The sequence below is a fragment of the Macaca mulatta genome, chromosome 1 (assembly GCF_049350105.2).
Source record: "Macaca mulatta isolate MMU2019108-1 chromosome 1, T2T-MMU8v2.0, whole genome shotgun sequence".
Classification (NCBI taxonomy): domain Eukaryota; kingdom Metazoa; phylum Chordata; class Mammalia; order Primates; family Cercopithecidae; genus Macaca; species Macaca mulatta.
Window position 1 is genome coordinate 198,053,750 of NC_133406.1, and position 25,295 is coordinate 198,079,044.

The 25,295-nt window shown below is 40.8% G+C and overlaps 1 protein-coding gene and 1 long non-coding RNA gene across 5 annotated transcripts; one reads left to right on the forward strand and one right to left on the reverse strand.

The window, feature by feature from the left end:
- Positions 1 to 5,159: 5,159 nt before the first annotated feature.
- On the reverse strand, positions 5,160 to 25,129 carry YBX1 (Y-box binding protein 1). 4 transcript variants are annotated; one of them, XM_015137147.3, is made up of 8 exons: positions 24,825 to 25,129; positions 24,090 to 24,153; positions 13,845 to 13,878; positions 11,090 to 11,179; positions 10,459 to 10,761; positions 10,145 to 10,227; positions 6,428 to 6,693; positions 5,160 to 5,528 (listed from the first exon to the last, which is right to left on the reverse strand). In XM_015137147.3, exons 1-7 carry the CDS (start codon positions 24,988 to 24,990, stop codon positions 6,459 to 6,461), a joined length of 975 nt encoding a protein of 324 aa, XP_014992633.1. In that variant the 5' UTR covers positions 24,991 to 25,129; the 3' UTR covers positions 5,160 to 5,528; positions 6,428 to 6,458. The 4 variants fall into 4 exon arrangements, with proteins under 4 accessions (XP_014992633.1, XP_014992637.1, XP_077817596.1 ...); XM_015137151.3 differs by lacking the exon at positions 11,090 to 11,179; XM_077961470.1 differs by lacking the exons at positions 24,090 to 24,153; positions 24,825 to 25,129 and adding an exon at positions 24,191 to 24,689.
- On the forward strand, positions 16,968 to 19,756 carry LOC144334022 (uncharacterized). The gene is made up of 2 exons (XR_013403361.1): positions 16,968 to 17,396; positions 17,983 to 19,756. It is a non-coding gene; the product is annotated as an uncharacterized LOC144334022 (long non-coding RNA).
- Positions 25,130 to 25,295: the final 166 nt, after the last annotated feature.

Consider the following 25,295-nt stretch of genomic DNA (forward strand, 5'->3'; position numbering starts at 1 on the left):
GTCTCAAAAAAAAAAAGAATGAAATCATGTCATTTGCAGCAACATAAATGGAAATGGAGGCATGTTACATTAAGTACTGTCAGGCACAGAAAGACAGATGTCACATGTTCCTACTCTTATGTGGGACCTAAAAAAAATTAATCCCAGGCCAGACATGGTGGCTCATGCCTGTAATCCCACCACTTTGGGAGGCTGAGGTGGGTGCATCACCTGAGGTCAGGAGTTTGAGACCAGCCTGGCCAACATGGTGAAATCCCGTCTCTACTAAAAACACAAAATTAGCTGGCGTGGTGGTGGGCACCTGTAGTCCCAGCTACTTGGGAGGTTGAGGCAGGAGAATCACTTGAACCCAGGAGGCAGAGGTTGGAGTGGGCCGAGATCGCGCCACTGTACTCCAGCCTGGGCAACAGAGCAAGATTCCGTTTCAAAAAAAAGAAAAAAAAAAATGACCCCACAGAGATAGAGAATACATACTAGAGGCTGGGAAGGGTGTCAGGGTGGGTAAAGAGAGGTTGATTAGTGGGTAGTTAGAATAAGCCCCAATATTCTATAGCACAGTAGGGTGACTATGTATTGTATATTAGTAACAATGTACTCTAATTTCAACATAGCTAGAAGACAGAACTTGAAGTGTTACCAATATGTACAAATGATACTCAAGGTGTACCTCAAGGTGACATACCCCCTGACCTGATCATCACATTCTATTCATATAACAAATACTCACATGTACACATGTAAAATACTTCCTATCAATAAAAGACACTGAGTTGAAAAATTCCTACTGCCCAGTGATGTCCTCGCCATAGGAATGTCATAGGGCAACATGTTACTCGTGTTTGTACTGATGCTGGTATAAACAAATTTACGGCACTACCAGTCACATAAAGTAAAGCACATACAATTATATACAGCTTGTAATAATAAATGACTGTTAATGGTTTATGTATTTACTACGTGACACTTTAATAATGTTTGCCTAATATGTTTTTTAAAAGTTAATGTTTAACTGTTAGCCCCAGACAGGTCCTTCAGGAGGTATTCCAGAAGGCACTGTTATCATTGTTATCAAAGGAGATGAAAATTCCATTCATGTTACTGCCCCTGAAGACCTTTCAGTGGGACAAGTGTGTAGGTAAAAGACAGTGATATGGAGAATCACAAGTTTACCTAAATAACAAACCAGCAAACGTCCCCCTGAACCTACAAGGTAAAATTTTAAAGAAAGCTTACAGATAAGGATGTATTTTCAGACAGTTGTAGTTTTAAGTTAAGAGTCAAAAAGTTGTTAAAAATTAGTTTGCGGCCGGGTGCGGTGGCTCACACCTGTAATCCCAGCACTTTGGGAGGCCGAAGTGGGTGGATCATGAGGTCGGGAGTTTGAGACCAGCCTGACCAACATGGTGAAACCGTCTCTACTAAAAATAAAAAACTTAGCTGGGCGTGGCGGCAGGTGCCTGTAGTCCCAGCTACTAAGAAGGCTGAGGCAGGAGAATCGGTTGAACCTGGGAGGCCTCTGCCATTGCACTCCAGCCTGGGTCACACAGTGAGACTCCATCCCCTAACAGCCCCCCACCAAAAAAAAAAAAAAAAAAGAAGAAAGCAATTAGTTTGTAAGGTAAAAGTTAAATGGAAAACACCTTTTATAAGTGCTTTTTGTAGCGTAAGTGTACAGTAATGTCCTAGCCCTCCACGTTTACTCACCAATCACCCAGAGTAACTTTTAGTCTTGCAAGTTCAACCTATGGTTAAGTACCCTGTACAGGTGTTTCTTTTGAAACATTTATATGGCCTTTTTCCTCTACCTTTTCTCATTTTTCATTTTTTTTTAAAGAATCTTGCTTTGTTGCCCAGGTTGGATGGAATGCAGTGGTACAATCATGGCTCTGCAGCCTTGAACTCCTGGGCTCAAGCGACCCTCCTTAGCCTTCCAAGTAGCTGGGACTACCGGCATGTGCCACCATATCTGGCTAATTTTGAAACTTTCGTAGAGATGGGGTCTTGCTATTTTACCCAGGTTGGTCTCAAATTCCTGGTCTCCCAAGATGCTGGGATTACAGGCATGAGGTACCATGTCCAGCCTTCTGTACCTCTTCTACGCTTAGACACACAAATATTTACCACTGTGTTATAACTGCCTGTATTCAGCAGTTACATGCTGTACAGGTTTGCAGCCTAGGAGCAATAGGCTATACCATACAGGTTTGTATACACACTCAATACCTTTGCTCTTTCCTTCCTTTGTTGAATTCACCTGGCAAAGCCCTAGTTAAATTCAACTCTCCACCTGCTGGCAATTCTGCATGTCCCTCGTATATTTGTTTTCCCATTCCCAAGACAACTACTTCACATCTTTTTAAATCTTCAACATCCCTTCAGGCCCCTTTCTGTTTGCTTTCCAAGACACGCCAGAATAACCCTGACTTCATCTATTTATTATTATTAGTTTTTTGAGACAGAGTCTTGCTCTGTCACCAGGCTGGAGTGCAGGGGCACAATCTAGGATCACTGCAACCTCCACCTCCCAGGTTCAAGCAATTCTCCTGCCTCAGTCTCTTGAGTAGCTGGGACCACAGGTGCCTGCCACCATGCCCAGCTAATTTTTGTATTTTTAGGAGATGGGGTTTCACCATGTAGGCCAGGATGGTATCGATCTCGACCTCGTGATCCACCCACCTCCGCCTCCCAAAGTGCTGGGATTACATGTGTGAGCCACCACGCCTGGCCTAGTAACCCTAAGACTTTAAAAGTGAAATACATTTAATCACTGGATAAACTGACAAGTCTTAATATCCATAAACAAGGAAAAAAAAATCCATTGTCATTTGATTGTTCTACTCCCTTCCATGAAGATCCATAAATTCACTCCTAACTACCTTTCTTTGATAGTATCACAAGAATATGTGTCATTATTTTCTAGACATTACTATACAGAAACACAACTAGCCAATTATAAACACTCAAATTTGACTACAAGATCTTTTGGATTTTCTGTGTGGCTAGCATCACCTATGCATGACAATTATTTCTCCCAAATCCTTTTTTTTTTTTTTTTAACTGTACTGCCCTAGGTCTTCCAGTGCAACGTTCAACAGAAACTATGACACAGTCACTTTTTTCCTCACTTCCTGCTCTCCTGTGTTCACTCTGCTCCAAATGGCACCTCCCTTCTGAAGACAAAAACAAACAAAAAAAAACCAGGTTATCTCACAATTGCTAAGGCTGGGGAACCAGGCTCAGTGAATATAAAAACCCAAGAGGCAAGAGAGGAGGAAATCATCCCTGCTGTTGTATCACCAAAGCACAGCGACCACCCTCGCTAGCAAAATGAGTTTGCATAGCTTCCTAGCAATGTCTCTAGGTCTCATGTTGGTGCATCTGATTGGCAGAACAGGTTCTAAACCTTGATCTTGGCTACAAGTTTTCTGGGTAGTTTTTGAGATGTACAGGCTCTGTAGTTCCTTACAAATAATCCTTAAGTACTCAAAGTACTGGGCAACAGAACACAAGACAATATCTAAAAACGTGTACGTAGTTCTGTTTCCAACACTAGCACACAAGATTGTACTCCCCCAAAACTGTCCTCCTCAACGTGTTTTCAAAAATCTCATTCTAACATTATTGGTATTTAATCAGTTGTTGGTCTTCCTATTTCTATTATATCCTAATACAGATGCTCTTCAATTTATGAGGAGGCAATATTCCCATAAACCACAAGTCAGAAAATCATTAGGTTGAAACTAAATTTAATGTTGGCAACACGGCAGTCGACTTACGATGGTTTCATTGATGATTTTTCAACTCTGTGATGCCATGAAAACAATGTTTATTCAGTAGAAACTGCAACCCCACTAAATCCCCTAAGTTGAACCACTGTAAGTCAGGGACTGTGTGCATGTAAGTAACAGTTTAGATGCTACCAACAGTTTTTAAGTCTCAGGTCCATTGCACTCTTGCCAACACTGGGTATTATTTTCATAAACACCGGCAAGAAATGGGCTAACAAACTCACTTCTGCAGTACAGATATTTACATTAACTAGGGTTAAAAAAATTTTTGAGTAGTCTCTTATCAAGTCCTCTGTGAAGAGTTAGTCCCAAGCAGGAGATGACTTCCACAGCACTGCAGGATTCCTGATGTGCCACTCTGGCCTACTCCCGACCCCTGTCTTATTTCTCCTGGGCCCTGAAAGCTGGCCAGGATGATCTGGAGTGTTTCTGGACAGCAGTCACTATCAACTACATGACTATTTCACAAAGCAAGCCAAAGAACATCTAACAAAACATTTAGAAAACAACAGCCAGAGTCCGGGTGCCGTGGCTCACGCCTGTAAACCCAGCACTTTGGGAGGCTGAGGCAGGCAGATCACAAGGTCAAGAGATTGAGACCATCCTGGCTAACACAGTGAAACCCCACCTCTACTAAAAATACAAAAATTAGCTGGGCGTGGTGGCACACGCCTGCAGTCCCAGCTACTTAGGAGGCTGAGGCAGGAGAATCGCTTAAACCCGGAGGCAGAGGTTGCAGTGAGCCGAGATCGCGCCACTGCACTCCAGCCTGGTGACAGAACACGACTCAAGTCTCAAAAACAGAAAAGAACAGCCAGACTAGGCTTAGGCTATAAGGTGTTGAGAACCACATAATTACAAGTTCACCAACCTCCATGTTCCTAAGCAGTTTTCCCATGGGTTTTATATTATTTGTTTCCATCTCTAGGACATAAGCAGCTGAACCACACCAGGCATTGTGACAGGTTCTCCTAACACTTTAAAGTTGACATCTTCAATTGGCACACTGAAATAAATTCTCCGAACGTGACAAAACTAAGTGGAGCAGGATGAGAGTCTGGTTGGTTTAGGTTAGAGCAATGCCCTTTTAAACACTGCCTCACAGCCAAAGGAACCCACACAAAAAAAGCCTTCCTTACAAATGAGCTAATCCTTCAATGAAAAATAGCCAGGTTATCAAGAGTATGTATTTTCTAATTTTTATTATGGGCCCACAGGCATGCCACTTAAAGGATTAGAGATTTTAAAGACATTTTACCTGAGGGAATTGCCAGTGAGCATCATCTATTTGTAGACTGGGTCAAGCTGAGGGTCCTATAAATAGCTAAGAACTTAAACTAAAGCAAAACTAGACAAATTTACACAAAGACAATTATTTAAGACCTTTATTAACAGGTGCTTGCAGTTTGTTGACTTTTTTGAAAAAATCAAGTTGTAAACTTTTATTACAAATTAAAAATGAAGTTCTTAAAAATCTCAACTTGACCAGATATGAAACAATTTAAAAACCTTTAAAGGCGTATTGAGAAAAACCAGGCTTTTTTAAAAAACACGTTTGTTATTACCAAAAAGAGACGTCTTTAGGTAAAAATAATAAAAACCCCATGCTGCATAGATAATGCAGATAGTTCTATTTATCTGGTCAACGGGCAAAAAGCAAGCACTTAAGGTCTTCAGCTCCAATCTTTTGTTCATTTCTTATTGCTGGAATTTCATATTTCTTCTTGTTGGATGACTAAACTGTAAAGAAAAAAATAAAGATGATCATGTAGAATTCATGGTAATCTTCATTTAGTGTAGTACATGCTCTAGCTTACATTACTTGTGTATTGGGAGACATTAACAGATCTTTTGCCATCCAGCAAATAGCAAAGGGGAAAAAACCAAGAGCACTACTGGTTGAATGCTAATTTCGGAGGGAAGGACAATCACACACCTCTCGATATCATGTAAAATGCTGAATGAAAAGGAATCCCTTAATTTTGGAATTAAGGGTAACAAAAACAAGTGAGCTAATAAGCCAAAGTAACAAGAACAAAAATGTATCATGTGGTCTGCCAGAGAATTACTACTATTAATCTATAGGCAGTTTAAATACACCATGATAAACCATGAGTCATTCTCCTAGGAGTTTTTAGACACAAAACACTCTCATCTTTTTCCCGGAACAACATAAACCAACAAAAAACAATTAGAAATGATTAAAAGATTATATCGATGTTGCCACTTTCAGTGGGTTAATTCTAATAGCTATCCTACTTCTTTTTTGAAATAATGCATAAATAATAATGTAATTAACTTATTTCTCAGAATACAGCTAGCAAAACTTTCCTCCGTTTACTAGTGACATCATAAAATTCATTCAGAGAAGTTGATAGAAAGTGCTAACAGTTCAAAATACTCAAGAAAATACAGGTCTCCAGTGTCAGAATTGAGAACTAGCTGAGGGGTGGCCAAATATGACTATGATATTCAATATTCCTAAAATGAAATATTAGGTAATTAAGAACAGGGCAGAACACATTATAAATAACATGGCTTTATCTGATGGAACTGAGATTTTCCCCCTCTTGTATTAATAAAATGAAATGGTCACCACTCACAACTGTCATAAATGATGGCCATCCAAGCTTGCTTACCCGGATGATGGTAGAGATGGTAAGCCGGCATTTACTCAGCCCCGCCCTGCTCAGCCTCGGGAGCGGACGAATTCTCAGCTGGTGGATCGGCTGCTTTTGTCTCTTTGCCATCTTGTGGTTTAGGGTTTTCTGGGCGTCTGCGTCGGTAATTGAAGTTGCGGCGGTACCGACGTTGAGGTGGCTGCTGACCTTGGGTCTCATCTCCTTGATTTTCTTTATCTTCTTCATTGCCGTCCTCTCTAGGCTGTCTTTGGCGAGGAGGGCCCCTGCAATGAACAGTGTCAAATTTAAGAATGATAAAACCTTCTCTCTTCAACACACCTACCAGTGTTACCAGTTGGTTCACAACTAACTCACCATGTCTGGCCCATTCTCTGTATCAAGTGGTCTGTAGGCAATTTGTGTAAGGAGATTTTTTTTTTTTGTCGGGGGGGTGGGTGTCGGCGGGTTGGGAGTCTTGCTTTGTTGCCCAGGCTAAAGTGCCATGGCATGATGACAGCTCACTGTGGCCTCTATCTTCCAGGCTCAAGTGATCTTCCCATCTCAGACTCCTGAGTAGCTAGGACTATAGGCAAGCCCTAATGCCTCATTAATGTCTGATTTTTAGTAGAGATATCTTGCTATGTTTCCCAGGCTGGTCTTCAATTCCCGAGCTCAAGCTATCTTCCCTCCTTGGCCTCCCAAAAAGTGCTGGGATTAAAGGGTTGCGTCTTTTAATCACCAAGATAAAGATACTAAATTTTGGGATTTTCTTTCCCCCAGTGCTCAGAAATGATGGATTCCTGGCCTTTCCTTCACCCATACCCTGAGCACTCCAGAAAGCCCCAGGCCTTTAGTATCTATCAGTTATCATGGGAATAAATTCACATTTACCTTTGTACATTCTAAAACTCTTTCCCCACATCTTTTGGAACTCATGATGAATCTTCAACAAAATTGTTCTGACTTTTCTCTGTAACCCTCCAGTGGTGACTGTTCTAACCTTATTGTGGCTTCTAAATCAACTCTCCTAGCTTCTAAAAACTGTAGGCGTTCCATCTTATTTTGGATTCTGCTCCATTTACTATCTTTTTCTTATTGCAGTTATTATTAAGGTTCGAGGATAACAACTTCTAATAACCTGGGCTTTCAGACCGACCTCCCAGTCCAGCTGTTTTCTACCTGGGTTTTCTCAGTTATACCACCCACCTTTCCAATTATGTACCTTCTGATTTTTCCTAGTTAATTCCTTATTGTTTTCTCATTCTTCATCTAGGACCTGTAATACAGCGATCCTATCACCTGTTCATCTCACTCCAAGGTTGGGCACAGTGGCTTACACCTGTAATCCTAACACCTGGGGAGGATCACTTGAGGGCAGTTCAAGACTGCTTGAGTAACACAGTACAACTCCATGTCTACAACACAATTTTTAAAAACCCCTCATGTTCCCCTTTTCTCCCCTCTTTATCCAAGTATAAAGTCCACCATTAATCATATGACCAATCCCTACCCCAGGGTCTAAGTCTGGATAAACCAATGCCAGAGAAATCCAACTCTCTGCCCAATCTGAGCCTGATGCTCAAATGGCTAGAAACACAGAGCCAAGCTGGGTGAACTCACTTCTAATTTATGATTGTTATCCTATTACTTACAAATTTACCATCTCTATTTTCTCTGCTACAGGGTTCTTTGCCCCAAACTTTTCAAACTTCCTCTTCTTTTGACTCAATTGAGCAAACAAAGGCTTCCATGTCTTCCCATTAAACATGTTTGCCCATGTATTCTTGTTTCTTACACATGAAAACATCAGGTTTCTAACAACAGGTCAACATTTTCACCTGTGGGCAAAACCCAACTCGCTCTGAGGAAGAAAACATTCCAGCAGTCACTTTCCTGCCATCAACCGTTATCCTCGATTGCATTTCAGCCTATAAATATTATTTCTCAAAAAAAACCCTCCCTTTTTCACTCCCCATTTTCCCCTACTACCTGTCTCCTTTTCAGCAAAACTTGTACTACACTCTGTCTTAAGACTTCTCTTTCAATTTGCTCTTGAACCCACACCAGCCAGGATTTTACCACACCACTCCATGCATTAGGCGCAGCATGTTTCATTTACTCTCATTTGAACAAAAGATTCCTGCAGAGTTTGGAAAGTCTAGCATTCATTAATAACTTCAAAGCAATTATATGTTACTTCTGCTAACTATCTGGCAGGATTGAGCATTCTAAACATGGAAACACGTAGACATTAAGTCTAACTTAAATGAAATGGCAAAAACCTTTGCACTGGAGGGGTAACAATGGATAAAGATACCTTTCTAAGAGACAAGTCAATCTCAAGCTTCTTGTTTGTCAATATAAAAACAATTTGCTCAACAGTGAACTGAAGTACTGAATACAAACACAAAATTATACTATTTTTAAGGACATCTATGAAACTAGTTTGGCAAAACATTTAAGCTCTTCAGTGTAATAAAAAGGTAAACCAAAGATTCTGCTGCTGGAACCCATGGACTTAATACATGAGAGCCTATTTTAGATCTACTTTGAAAAATAAAAACCCATCTATCTTCAACATCCAGCATCTGGCTAACACAATCTCCTGGCAGAAAACTGAATCAGAGATCTTCAATTCTAGTAGTGATCAGTTAGGATCCCAGCTCTTTTAACTGAAAACTCAGGACAGGACATATATTAACACAAGAAATATGATGACATCAGCTGCTCTTGCAAAACTCTCAATGTACACGTGCTGATAAGTATGTAATACAACCTCAACTAGATTCCCTAGTTCCTAAAACTACACTAAGTGCTCCGACTTTTGTAAAATTTAAAAACCTATATACAGAAACCCCCTCAAAATATACTCACAGTATATTTTGGATATGTTGGATACTTCTAGAATAATAAACTTGACACTTAAAAATTTGGGGATTTAAAAGTTGTGATTTAAGTGATCAGTTAAGATGCATTATTACTGTATTGGTTTGATTCTTCAGAGGTACCTGTCAGATTTTAGGGATCACCTATGAAAACTTAATACTTCAATAGCAAACCCTCACAGAAAGAACGATTACACCATTCTATCCTACCATCGTGGGACTGGGAACGCTGCCTTAAAGCACACCACAGCATGGACTAAAATACGCTTGGCTCACGGAATTTTTCCTCCATTACTCTAATAATGACATCTATTAATAAGATTTCTAATACCCATTCAAGCAGATAGATTAGTTGTCTAATGATAGACCAGATTTTTCCTCCCAGAATGTAAATTCTTCATGGAGCAATTTCATTTTGCAACTTTGAGCTGACATCCCAACTCCAAAAAAAGGGGGGGTACATACCTAAACTAAGAATTAGTGGAAGATTATGTATGCCATTTCAAGTGGTTAACACTTACTGCTGATTCTTCACTAATGCCATGGTACAATTCAGATACTCCTAATGCTTTCCTTTCTCCCTACCAAGGAGGCAGGTTTAAAAGACGTGGTTTAAAATATTATCTTACCTGTTCAAGGATAGAAAATTTGAAATTCCATACCCTCATCATTTAAAAAAAAAAAATTTATGTATAAAGCTGACCTCATCTATATGAGCTGTTTTTAACAGGTTCACCTCTTAGGCATCTGATGAAAGGAAACGTGAAGTGTTAACAGAAAAATGAGTCCAAAAGTCTGCGGGAGAGGCATGATATTGCTGAGTTCTAACAGAGGTTTATGTGGACCATACCTGCGGAATCGTGGTCTATATCCCCGATACATATTCTGCCTCACTGGTCTACCTTGTTCTCCTGCACCCTGGTTGTCAGCACCCTGAAAAAGATAATGGAAATCAAGGCTACTGGGTCAGTAACATAATAACCTTACCAGGAAATCCAGAGTTAAAAAACAAACAAAAAATCAGACCATCTAGTAACTGTGACTACACTATAAATTAATCCTGTTAGTTCTTACTAGGAATCAAAGGTGCTTTCCATATGATTAACAGCTCTAAACAGTCCTACCAGAACTTATCACATTGCTGTTGCTGATGGTGAAACTTACCTCCATCACTTCTCCCTGCACAGGAGGGTTGGAATACTGTGGTCGACGCCCATAGGGTCTCCGCATGTAGTAAGGTGGGAACCTTCGCCTGCGGTAGGGCCGGCGTTGTTGGGCCTGGCCTTCGGGAGCACTCTCCGATCCCTCGTTCTTTTCCCCACTCTCACTATTCTGGTAATTTTGCTGGTAATTGCGTGGAGGACCCCTACGACGTGGATAGCGTCTATAATGGTTACGGTCTGCTGCATATTTACTGCCTTGAACTGGAACACCACCAGGACCTGTAACATTTGCTGCCTCCGCACCCTACAAAAGCCATTACATATTGATAGTGACAAAGGAAATCAGAACACTTTCAACAAATTTCAAACAAAGCAAAAAACAAAGTTAAGGAAAACAAAAAGGGGGGTGGGCGACTGCGTGGCCAGGGGTGCACAGAAATGACTAAATATCAGTTCCTCACTGTTCTGAAGAGATTGCCCTCTAACTGCAGCCAGAACATTAGGCTTGATGCACCTGTGTTCATGAGGTCACCTGAACACATCCATCCACATTAGAGCCACCATCCTAACAGATGAGACCTCCAAAATATTTCCATACTGAAGTCAAACCTTTACACAAAAAGCATCCTCACCTTTTCTCCTTCAACAACATCAAACTCCACAGTCTCTCCATCTCCTACACTGCGAAGGTACTTCCTGGGGTTATTCTTCTTTATGGCAGTCTAGTAATATCACATTCCAAAAACAGATTAACAGGGGAGAATAATGTGCTTTTTCATTTAAAATGTACCAGAGTCAATATTATTTTAGCTTGGATATACACTTAAGATTTGCTTTAAATAAGACCAAATCATCAATAAATTTGGGAAAGCAGGGACCACGCTATCCCCAACTTCAACAAAAACACTCCAATCATACAAGGCCCCAGCATTTTACCACTATTTACAAAACTAAAACAAGTAATTTAACACTCAAGACAGACACAACATTTTAAAAACTGCTTTTTGCAAAAGCATTATATGTAATTTTGAACAAATGAGGATCTCCATCTATCCCCTAAAGACTGCACTTAATAGTAGAAGGTGGCCCCACATGGGTCAGTTTAGATGACAGGCGAGTTGGGTTTTGCATGCTTCACAGCTGACCAAACCAACTTTGCCCCTGTGTTACCATATCAAACTCAATTACAAATGTCAACCCAAATCCCTTCCAATCTGATAATACGTCAGTGGAAATGCAATTCACGTGTATTAACTATGTCATTCTTTATATGATCTGACTGCATGGAATTGTTACTTATCACCTCTCCAGCATTCAATAAATCTTGTATTAGAGACTTGTTGCTTCTACTTCTCAGACTGTTAGGAGAAGGGAGGAAGAGTAACATCTCACGTTTCTATGAAATTTTTTTGCAATATTCTTTCACTTACTACCTATTCAATCTCATTATGAGACAGGACATGTGAAAGTATTGTTAATCCCATTTTACAGATAATGTAACAGGCTTTAAAGTTAGGTGACTTGCCCAAGGTCACACAGTTAGTAAGGAGACTTTCTAAACCCAGGTATTGGGTCTCCAAATTCCATGTTCACTCCAAATCCCAGCTATATCCATTACAGGATCACTCACGCATTTCCACTGCAGAGGAGACAGGACAACCAACGAATCTGAGGCCAATTAAGTGAAGCTGCCCAGAACTGCAGTCTCCTTGATACACCACTAAGACCTGAGCAGCCAAAGTCCCAGGAAACAACTACATGTTGAAACCACTTCCAAAAAAATGAAAGCTATTGGTGGCACCTTGTGAATCAGTACAACCGGGTGAGTTGAGTCAAATAATTGATCTCATCTGTCATTTAAACTGTCACATAGTTTTCATACCTTTCATATATAGCCAACTATCAATTACCTGCAGTCATAGGGGATAGCAGAAGTACGGATAATTAAAATCCCAACTCTTTATTTTTATCAACATCTCCAACCCCTGCCCCAACCCCAACCCTTAAGGGTTGCCAACAGGCAACAAGACTGATAAACTTTGCTGTCTCTTGTTCCTAAGTCTACATATTCTTTTGAACATGTAGAAGGGGAATAAGGAACAGGTGAGCTGTGTTCACCCAAACAAGAATACCAATTTTATAAAACATTTGCTTTAAAATAACATTTGTCTGAAGTAGTCCTGTATTTATCTACATTTAGAATTTTAAATGTTTCCATAATTAAAATTGACCCTGAACTACCTGATTGGGTTGTGGATGTACTAGAAATTGATACAGCTTCCTCCTTGCCATTGAATGCTGTGTAGGACACTTCAGTGAGCTACAAAGCACCAACCTATGACAGCCCTTCCTATGAAACATGCTGCCATACAAGCTAGTATCTTAATTAAATGTGAGTATGGAAATTGACTTTAGGTCTTTTGATTTCTGGACTATAGTACAAAAAAGTAGTTATGGTCTCTAACTTTAATACAAGTTGACAATATTTCAAAAGTCTTCAGGAGAAAACTGATAGCACAAACATATTTTTTCCTACCCATTTTGTATCTGTAAGAATAAGTACATTCAATGTAGCTTATACCTAAATTTGAGGTATTAATAGACACTTGACAGTGGTTTACATTAACAATCTTAATTCCCGAATGTACAAACATTTTCCTTAAATGATACTTGAGGAGAAAGTTCAGTATGTAGTACTCATCCTATGTTAACAGTTTTTTCTTTCCAAAACACTGGAAGCCAATCTAAAAAATTATTTAATGAGTAGCTGCCAATCTTGTCACACTTCCCCTCACTTAACCTTAAACTAGTGAGAATTTTTTCATTTTCCAAGCCAGCCAAAACTCTCCAAAGGTTAAACAAACAAACAAAACAAAAAAACCCAATACCCATTCAAAGTGATTTAAAATAAGTAGAAGGCTCTTTACGCTACTTTTCAAGTATTCACTTCAATTACTATGTTTTGCAGGTCTGTCTTATTTACCCTTGATTATGGAGATTTGTCCCTACAGGCAGATCTAAAAGCCTCTGAAAACTTCTTGCCAAAGTTTCTGTGTATTTGCAGCAACATTATTTGTTCAACTTTAGAATCATGGAGTAATTTGTTCATCTGAAATTAGGTATAAATAGTTAGTGCAGTGAGTTTGACTCAACATTTGAGAAAGCCACAGCTGTTGACAAAATTCCAATTTGAAATGTCTAGGATAATTAAGTCAACTCTAACACATTTCAATGTATACATTTTAAGCATACTACTACTCCTGTAGTAAGTAAATAAACTGGTGGCTGGACTTAACCTTTAATAAGGAACAAAAGTTGAAAACATATCTAACCTTTTCTTCTCACAATCCTTGAATCAGAAGTGCAAATATCTACACAAGCACTCACCTGGTGTACAAATACATCTTCCTTGGTGTCATTCCTGCAAGACAGAACCAAGTTGAACACGTTAGAAAATGAAATACATCTCATGTTGTCAAAGATTAATTTTCCCAGAGACTCTCTGGCTGCCAATCAGCTACCAGGAAATTTGGCGAAAATAAAAAAACACAAGCCACCATGCTCTCTGCTTTAAAGACTTAAGCAGTCGCAAACAGTTGTAGCCTCATTACCTGTAAGATAAGCAAAAAAAAAAAAAAAAGTCTAAGAAATTAAAGTGTGACCTACTGAGCCATAATTAAGAGGGTAGCAGTGACTAGCAACATATATTCTGCCCCTCCTTATCCTATTAAACATTAACTGTTCTAGCACACCCTCCTCTTACCTCTAGAGCATGGTTATCAACAGAAGTAGTAATTACGCTCTCACCTTATCCTTCAATCATTTCCTCTTCACCATCCCCTACTACCAACTTTCCTTGAGATCATAAAAACGAGTAGAACCTCCTCCCCTAGCAATAGAATGTACAACGCAAAGAGTGAAACCTAATGTGAACTGTGGCCTTTGGGTGATAAGGTATGTTTGAATGTAGGAAAGGCCCAGTTAGTTGTAAAAGCTACTCCACAAGCCCACACCAGGACTGATGAAGGTTTAGACCACAGAGCCATATATGAGAAGACATTTGAGATCTCTTTTTGAGGCAAAATGAGAAAGACTTTGTGGATAACTGAAGTCAGAAGTGAGGGGAAAGTAGAGAATAATCTCACTTTTTAGCCTGCAGACTGGGATTAAAGTGGTAATACTAGGAGCAAGAACCACCACTGGAGAAGGGAACAGATTTCCAGGCCTGTAGTGACCTGCCTCACCTTACTCCGTCAGTTCAGAGTGAGAAAAAGTTCAACAGTAGCTCTAGTGTTTAATGACAAAGGGAACAAAGGTTACAGTGAACTGGACAAACTGGATGACTGTTAGCTTCTTGCTGAACTAGGGGGCAACATATGCACCAAAGGATCCACATAAAATTAACTTTAAATCTGACCTGTAAATTATGGCTTGGATTATTATAAGAACATTTTTAATTGATGGGAACAGGGTAATTTAAAAAACAGAACAGGTAAACTGTAAAAGCTACTTAAGGCAAGTGACTGAAAACTGACCTTTCAAGCTAGATGATTAGGATTGCCTAGGGAAATGATAATTGTACCTAATGTCCATCTGTCCATAGCTCCACAGGCACCAAAAAAACAGATTACGGCCATCATTTATTAGTTCTGCTCTCCAATATGACTGAATTTCAAGCTCTAAGGCTCTAAGGGAAAATACAACAAAAAACTGGTAGAGTAACAAAGGCAAAGGCAGGCAAAGTCTAGAATAGTGATTTTCAACAGGGGCAATACTTCCTCTGGCAGGGTTTTTAAAGTTTTTCCAGTCCGGGCGCAGTGGCTCACGCCTGCAATCCCAGCACTTTGGGAGGCCAAGGTGAGAAGATCACCTGAGGCCAGGAGTTCAAGATCAGCCTGGCCAACGTCGTGAAACCCCGTCTCTACTAAAATTACAAAAAAACCAGCCAGGTGTGGCTGCGTGCGCCTGTAGTCCCAGCTACTCTGGAGGATGAGGCAGGAGAACTGCTTGAACCTAGGAGGCGGAGGTTACAGTGAGCTGCTGCACTCCAGCCTGGGCAACAGAGTGAGACTCCCTCTCAAAATAATAAAAAAAATTTTTTTTTCCAAAGATTGGGAACACTATCTGCATTAATAGAAGTGGGGGGTGTCAGTTGCTAGAAGGCTATATAAAGATTTGGTCTAAAAAGTCAATTTGTTTATTGTTATCTGAGTTGTGTATGTATTTCTGTACTGCTTTAATATGCATTAAATTCACTAAAAATGCAGCTTCTGTGGAGAATTTTTCATTATTGATAATGCTACTCATGGTATCCGGGTAATACATCATTTCTTTATCGATACATTTTGTGGTGGCACTGACTGTTTGTTATGCCTTCTAATGCAGTTACAACAGGTATTCATTCACATATCAATATCATCATACCCTGCAATAAAAAGAATTATTAAGTAGTTATGGGGCAAGACCCCGTATCTACAAAAAATAAAAAATTAGCTGGGCCCCAAGCCCAGGAAATGAGGGTGCAGTGAGCTATCATCATGCCACTACACTCCACCCTGTGCAACAGAGCAAGACCCTGTCTCTAAACAGAAAGTACAAGGCTGCCATTACACACACGGTAATGTCACTCCTGCAAAAACAGGGAGGTGTTTTGTGGGTACATAGATAGATATCTGAAATCAACATAGTTCACTGACCAATGTCATGACAGTAAAAAGAGTACTCCAAAAGGAACACTTAGCCAGGGTCTTAAGCTCAAGATATTTATTGAAAACGTCCTCAATTGCAATAAAAACATTATACCATTTAAAAAAAGTGATTTGTTGAACCAGTGATTTAAATGTATTGATCTGCTTTGAATTTGCAACCAGCCAGAATCTCTAGTTTAAATCAGCAGTTATAACAAAGCAGAGCCTCAAATATTAGACAGTTGCAGAGCAGCTTTCTGGGTGCAGGTGTCACTGCTCTGCCAGCTATCACTCCTCTTTTCTGTTCAGTTTTTCTCTCAGGTGTTTGCTGGGAAATTAACACTGGAACTGACCCTTTTCTGGCAGTGAATATAAGCTCTAGCTCCTCCATCTACTATAAAGAAATGTCTTCAAGATGTACAAATAAGGAATATTCTGAAAATAAAAATTATATAGTAGTAAAGATAATTCAGAAAGAAAAAGCTACCTGTTAGAATTTCCAGTCTAAATGGCACAGAGTAGTTAGGGAGAAAAGGGTTTGGAGAAAGAGAAACTATGACTACAGATGAGAGGTGTGAACAAGCTGTCAAGTTCCTATCGGCTTAAGCTGGGGCAATCAGGCCCTGAACTCCAAATCTGGATAAAATATTTTTTTGTATTCTTCTTGGGTACCTGCAGAGTCTGACACACACATATGTCCAATTAGACTCGCAGGTCACAGGTGTGCCCTGCATTGTTTTCTTTTTAATTAGAAATAAAAAGTATTAGTTTAAATGTGATTCTGGGCCAGGTGCGGTGGCTCATGCCTGTAATCTCAGCACTTTGGGAGGCCGAGGTGGGCAGATCACGAGGTCAGGAGATCCAGACCATCCTGACTAACACGGTGAAACCCTGTCTCTACTAAAAATACAAAAAAAAAAAAAAAAAAAAAAAAGTGATTCTGGTGCTTGTACCCTGTACATATGTAACAATACAGGACACGCAAAATGGATTTTGCTTCTGGTGAATCTTATTTATTGGGTTAGTATATGACTATAGTATTTCCCATTTGTATTATTATATTGGGGAAAACATTTTAATCACTTTCTATTGTTAAGAAAATGGAAAACAAATATGTTGTTAAAAATGGAAACGTGATATCTGCATTATTAAACCCCTTTGCAGAACTTAAAAAAAAAAAAAAAAAGGAAAGAAAACAGTATTCATTTTTTTTTTTTTTGACATGGCATCTCACTTTGTTGTCCAGGCTGGAGTGCAGTGGCGATCTTGGCTCACTGCAACCTCCGCCTTCCGGGTTCAAGTTCTTGCACTTCAGCTATGAGTAGCTGGGATTAAAGGTGTGCACCACCACACCCTGCTAGACTTTTAGTCTTGATTCAACTATTAACAGCTGTGTAACCTAGGAATGCTGCCTCATTGGTTTTACCTGCAAAATGAGAAAAACTACACTAAACAATAACTTACATTACTAAGGTAGGGACTCAACTCTTAGTATCAGGCATTTATATTCACTAATACTAGCCAGTTTTTTAAATTAAAATCTAATTGCTACCACTCCTATAGTACAGCCTATTCAGATTGGTAAGGGTCTTAAAAATAGACAAAATGCAACTCAAAATGGGAAAACAAAGGCAAAAAACTTTAACTTCCCTGGAAAACTTTTTAATAACTCAAAAGACAATTACAGTTTGCCTGATAACTCTCCATGCCATAGGAACTAGGAATTCCAGCATTTGCTTTTCATGGCCCAATCCATCCAAACTCCAGGACTCTACTCCAGCATGTTCACCATGTTTGACCACCCTCCCACTCCTAAAAGACAACTATCTTTATCCTAGCTGTATATCTACATTAAAAAAAGCTAAATTTTAGAAAACTTTTTTGCCAATCCACAGTATTGCCTTAAATAAAGACTTATTATTCATAACTTTATCCATAACTAAATGCTCTTACACTACTACTTTGTTGCAGATTACCAGACCAAGTTAGTCTAACACCTTAATTCACCTAACTGCATATACCAATTTACAATCCTATGGTTATAAAAACTCCAGGATTTAGCATCTATATGCTTCATAACCTAAAGCAACCAGATACCAATTTCCAAGCCTTACAGATGACTGTAAGATAACAACTCCCCTTATCTTTGTATTTCTTCTCTATTAAACTCCCTTCACACCCAACAGACTCACTTTTTCCCACATATTGTCTGTGATTCTGCCTTAGGACAGACTGTATGTTTGTTTCCAAGGGCCAAGATTGGAGGGTAGCAAACTCAGTAATTGCAGCCCCAGGACTACGGGGACAGGAAGGTAATACAGCCTATCCTTGAATAACTCAACATCTATGACGGTGGATGGAAGTTTGAGGTGCCAACCTGCTGCACAGTTGAAATGTGCCTATAACTTTTGACTCTTCCAAAATGTAATGGCTTACTCATGACTGGAAAGCCTTACTGGTAACACAAATCATTAACGAACGCATTTTCTATCTTATATGTATCATATACTGTATTCTTGCAATAAAGCTAAAGAAAATGCTAAGAAAGTTGTAAGAGAAAATACATGTACAGTACTGTACTTAACACAGTAAGTGTACATCTGTCTGAAAGGTAATTCCAGCTGTAGACCTCATCTACAGCACATATCAAGCAACTCAACTTCTTACAATGCCATGACTTTTCTCAGCTTCACTACTGCCACTCTGCATGGGTCCCAAGGTGTCATTCAAGACTTACAGTATTGCACTAAACCACAATACCTCAATTCTACAAGCTCTTTTCACTGACACACAATTTACTAGAGAGACAACTGTTCATGTGAAGATGATTAGTGTCACATGGCATTTTAAGGGGCTCAATGCAGTAGCAGTGAATGTCGTGCAGTTATGATTTAACACTGCCTGAATCTTTATGTTTGTTTATATTTCTCAACTGCAAATGGCCAAGTTAACTTTCTAATGGATTTGTGTACATTTTATGGTAGTAAATAATAAAACAGACTAGTATCTACATATTTTTGGTATTCATAACATACTCAACTTTTCCTTATTTTGGGGGATACTTCTTGGCTATGTGGCTCATCTGAAGTTTTCAGGTTGTTGCAAATCTCCAAACATTTTTCCAATATATTTATATATGAAAATAAATCTGTGTAAATGGACCCGTGCGGTTCAAACTCACGTTGTTCACGAGTCAAACTGTATACTAGTTCTCTATCTTAGATTTCAAGAGTAAAGGATTCTACTTTGGGAGGACACGGGAGTGGGACCTACAGGTATCAGTGACTTGGTGAACACGGATGACTTCTTGCCAGCTTAAGATCAATGGCTAATCTAACCAGCATATGAATCTCTCTTAATGTCGCCTGCATACATGTCATTGATGTTTGTCTTTAGGGTTCCAGTTTGGAACCTTCGACGTCTCTCCCTTAGTAGCACCTGCAGAAAAGTCTTTAAGCCTTTCCTAGCGCCAAAACATTTTGTCAGTTATGTTACAGTCTACCCACGACTTATATGGCTTAGCAATGGATCTACCCTGATCGAGTTAAGACCAGTGTGACTTTAACAGCCCAAGAGATTTTCGGTAATGACATCCTTCCAAAGGTTTCCACTTTTATTAAGAACCACACATTTGGAAGGCTGAAGCTGGAAGATCACCTGAGCCCAGAGCCCAGGAGTGCAAGAACTGTATGGGCAACATAGAGAGATTCCACCTCAACCAACCAACCACCCACCACACATTAAGTACTTTACACTGCCGCCTTAAAAAAAAAAAAAAAAAAAAATAGCACCCTTGAGAGGCCCCGCGCAGTGGCTCACACCTGTAATCGCAGCACTTTGCGAAGCCGAGGCGGGTGGATCACCTGAGGTCAGGAGTTTGAGACCACCCTGGCCAACACGGAGAAACCCTGTCTCTACTAAAGATACAAGATTAGCCTGTGTGGTGGCGTGCGCCTGTAATCCCAGCTACTTGGGAGGCTGAGGCAGGAGAATTGCTTGAACCCGGGAAGTGGAGCTTGCAGTGAGATCACACTATTGCACTCCAGCCTGGGAAACAAGAGCGAAACTCCATCTCAAAAAAAAAAAAAAAAAAAAAAAAAAAAAAAAAATCACCCTTTAAAAAGGCAATATTCATTCTTACCTTGCAGGCCACATAAAGATTAAGTAAGATAAGGTGCAATGTTCTCTCCTTCAATTCTTCGCCTCCCAGTATCAGGAATTAAGCAAGTCCTTTTATTTGTAAAGCTGACCTACATGCTAAAACTAGAACTTTTTAACAATCCCAAACTTCACAAAGTAGATAGTGAAAGGCAGAAAGCTTTTCAAATCCAGGAACTACCAAGTCAGCACGCAAGAGCCCCAGTGACATACTTGGATCATTTAAGAATCTTTCAATGGCTAAAAATAATCACCCTAAGAAATTATCTGTAACTACGTGGACAACCACCAAATTGAAAATGGCTAGGGTCTATTTCAGAGACAGCATAACAGCAGTTGGTGAACACTAACTCCAGAGTGAAAAAACAGTTCCAATCCTGCCTGCCACTTATCACCTATGCTTATGGGGGCAAGTAACAACTTCTTTGTGCCTCAGAGTGACAGTACCTACACCTCAAAAGTTTTTAAAGATTAAGGGAATTGGCTCATTTTAAGCAACTTACTATAGACCCTAGTATAAATACTTGTTAGCTGTATCTATTTTCACCAACATGTGAAGGAAGTCACCTATCAGTTATGTACATATAGAATCCCCACAAGGCAGCCCCCACTCCAAAGGGAGACTTAAACCTGATAGGCGTGACTAAAGAGAACTAAACCTTTCCCTGGCTTGGTTTATTACATCTTCCCAGACCATGGGTAATCAACTCAAATGCACACACAGAGGCCAGGCGTGAAGCGAAGTCAGCAACCTAAGACAACTAAGCATGACAGACTGTTGTAAAAAAAAAAAAAAAAAAAGTATACTCCCCCCAAACGTGGTGACAATATGGCAGGTGGTTTTTACTATGTGGAAATACAGCCCCCAAAGCTAGCTAAAGTTCAGATCTTAACAATATAATAATCTGGATTACTTGGTGTCATCTCCTGAATTATAAATGTTAGTAATTAATCCCAATTCCTTTAAAAAATACTGTGCTGTCTAATCAAAGCATCTGGGAGTAGTCTTAGAAAGGTCACAAATTTGTGACCTTTGCTCCAAATTCTTTCTTCACCTCAAAACATAAAGAATTATTAATTTAGACATTCTAAGTACTCTGGAAACAGAAAAATATTCCTATTCTGGTCACCATAAACTGTTGCCAATTCATGGTAATCTTTGGTGAATATGGATCAATTCTCAACCACTAATAACATTCAACAGTAATATAGGAGGAGCATAATAAACCCCTCTAAGTCACATTCTCCAATTATGTTTTGTAGACAGAGTTCACAAAAGAATAACTCAATGAATTTCTTAGAATATCTAGATTACACAGTCTAACAAAATAAAGCCAAAACTTCTACTATTCTTAAAAGCTCTATTCTCATGTTACTTAGCACCTTCTTCACAATATAACCAATCAGGGAGAAGCCCTTTAATGAATTAATTCTAACAAGGTTGTAACAATTCATCAGGTGGTAATTCAGGCTGGAATAAACACATTTACAATGAAATTGCGTCTTTAAAGGCAGAAAATTTACATACAATGTTGTAATTATAAAAATACCGTACAATCCTGGAATATATAATCCAGCGTATCCAAAAACAGCAATTAAAAGTCGTCATAATAGTCATCCCAAACACTGCACTCTCTCCTTTATACAGAAAACAGCACGTTATGTGTCAGTCAGTCTGCCTCCCTCATAAGAGCCAGGTGCCTCCAGCCAAGTCCATTCGTTCTACTACAGGAACTACATATAGAACCAACTGCTAGCTTCCAAACTGATTTAACACATACATTTTCCTTAATTAAAGCAAATCTTCCCTGTATTTAATTGGAGTCAGAGTTTACAGCATCTTATTAAAAAATCCCAGAATAATTAAAACAACCAGTTCAGAAGCATAAAGAATATTTTAACCAGTTAATCTGACAAAATAATCGAGGTTAGGATAGTCCAAAGGACCATCAAAAGCCAATTCATAACTTGCCCTGGAGGATGACCAACTGAGTTGATTCCAATTCAGAACAGAGATATTCAATGAATAGTATCTCATGGACTAAATACTTATAAAGTGTAAAGATAATACTCTTATTTTGGACAAAACTATTGATTTCAAAAAATGTCATAACCTATGCCCACTTTAAAAAAAAATGCAGCGAAACAAGGCACATGCTAAAACTTCTTAAACACATACAAAAACTGCGATCTATCTGCTGAAAAGGATGCATATTTGCACACCAGAGTTACCATTACATTGGGTCAAGGGTTAAAAGCAGTGATTTTGAAGGTATGGCCCGAAGACCATTATCATTCCTGTTAAAAATGTACCCAGACCTAATGAATCCAAAGCTCAGAAGAAATACACCACTTAAATCACACCCTTCCAAGGTAAGCACACTTAAATTTGAAAACCACTGGTTTAAGAGTTAGACTAGTAAGGACAGTCAGTAAGACACAAATACAAACTAAAACACTAACAAATTCAGACAGATCAGTTAAAAAGCTATCAGTTTACCAATCATATATAAGCATTCCCTTTCTTCTTTGCTAGTAAGCTTTTATCAAAAAATTAATGAAAACCGTAGTTTCAGCCAGCCAGGAAGGCAAACAGTATAGAACAAGTTGGAAAATCCTAAGATTCTGGAAGAAACAAAATGTTTTCCCACAATTGCAAAAGTAGAGAATAGATCATCAAATGCTTATCTCTTACTTTAAGTATTTCCACAATACTCTATGATTGATTAATGAACAGTTTTTCATCAGGCCATGAATCTGTCCTTAAGCTTGATTTTGCCCATTTGTTGTCCATTCCACGTTGTTCTTTTAATCATCTGCTTAGGTCTTCTACAGTAAGTAAGCAAGAGAATGCTGAGATGGCACTTAAGTACCATACCTGTGAGGCCAAGATTGCTACTGGCATACCCAGTGCTCTACACCCATGTAACTGCACTACTAGCCTTGGCAGCCATCTTGAAAATGATGCCCGGCTCACAAGGAAGCCCATGGAATACTGTGCGTCTACTGCACGTTACCACCACCACTGCCACAAACAACCCGAAGGGTAAGTCCTAAAGACGTATCTGCAGCTTTACCTTCAAACAGGAAGAACAATGTCAAGTTACTAGTGACTATGGCCACTCTAATAAGCTACAGCCAGGGATCTAGCGGAAATTGACTTCATCAGCATGATTTTAGGACAAGGAAGAATGAAATAAGAACTGAAGGAAAAAAACCATTTTCTTGCAGATATATTATTTATGAACAAATAAAAACAGTTCTCTCTGGTCAAAGCTGTGCTAATACAGAATTTATCTCAGGTATTAAAATGAAACGTGAAACAAAGGCAATACAACCTCTCGGTAAAGATGACAAAACCTCATATACTTGACACGTCAAATCCTCTTACCCCCAAAATGTTAACAAGGCGTAAATATCCGATGTCAGTGGATCACATTCTCAAATACCGAGTTCAATAAAGTAGAAAAGGATGACAAGAATAAAAATCTACTGGACCGTACTTTCCCGTTTACCCTGTTAAGGAATGGCTCATTCACTCCGCTTGCCTTTTAAATTGCTTTGTGCTGTGACGAAGCCCTTGAAGTTAGCTTCAAATTAATATTTAGCTGCAAAACAAAGGCATTCTCTAAACCCAAATCCCTCCAGTCGTCAAGGAAAACAAACAGACAAAAAATCACATTAATACACCAGAGGTAGTAAACGCCTTTCAGAAGAGGACTGTGGATTGGCACAGCAAGAAGCAAGCAAGAAGGTAGGATGGAGGCTTCAGAGCCCAGCAGCTCACCTGTTGATGAAACCATATCCGTTCCTTACATTGAACCATTTTACTGTTCCCAAAACCTTCGTTGCTGGAAAAGAAAACAAAGCAAAACAAGCCACGATTACCAGCTATCCTTTTCCAAACCCGTCTCGCTTCGGCATCCGGTCCCTCGCACGCTGCCCGCCGCGGCCACCTGACAGCCCTTTCTCTCCACCGCCTGGGTGCGGGTCCGCGCCGGGGCCACGCCGCCGCCGCCGCACACGTGGGTGAGTCTGAAGCGCGGGGCGCTCCCGGGCAGGCCCGGGGCGCGGGCCCAGGATGGGTGTGTTCGCAGGCCGCGGACGGAGAGCACGTGAGGGAAGGGGAAGCCGCTCCGGACTGCGTAGGCGGTGCGCCGCGCTCTCCGAGCACACGCGGAAGGGAGCTGGGTGGGGGAGACGCGAACAACGGCGTGCGGGCCCGAGCGCACGAGGCCAGTCGGCGGGGAGGGGACCCCGTCGCACACGCGGTCGGCGGCGCGCGGCCGCAGGAGGAGGGGCGCGCGGCCGCGCGGGGTCCACAGGGGGCGCGGGAGGCAGTGTGCGCGCGCCTGCCGGGCGGGCCCCCGCAAGAGCGAGTGGGGGGGCGGGGGGAGGGGCGGCCGCGCGCCGCGGAGTCGGTCCCCACCGGCCGCGCGCCCGCCGGCTCGCCCAGCCCCGGCTAACGGTTCCGCTGCCAGGCTGCCCGAGGGCCCCACCCCCGTCCCTGTCCGGTCCTCACCGATGACCTTCTTGTCCCCGCCGGCAGGCGCCGCCGATGTGAGGCCGCCCGGGCCACCGCTCCCTGCGCCGCTGCCCGTAGTGCCGGGCTTGGTGTCGGCGGCGCTGAGGGCGGGGGCGGCGGGGGGGGCGGCGGGCGGCTGCTGGGTCTCGGCCTCGCTGCTCATGGTTGCGGTGATGGTGACTGGGGCCGGCTGCGGCAGCTGCGGCTCCTCCCGGGGTGTGATGGTAACTAGGCCGGCGGCGGCGGTGGGGCTGCTCAGGGCTCTCTGGGGTCCGCTCTCCGCTCCCGCTACCGATCGAACTAGCGAGAATGGCGGGACAGGCGGGATAAGCCCTACGATCGACCCGCCCTAGGCGTTGTTCACTGGCCGGTGGTACTGTCAATCTGCCCACCTGACCTCAGTCCCTGGCTTCTATTGACTAACATTTTATCAGTCCTCCACTCTCATTGGCTGTCTGGCGGCTAATT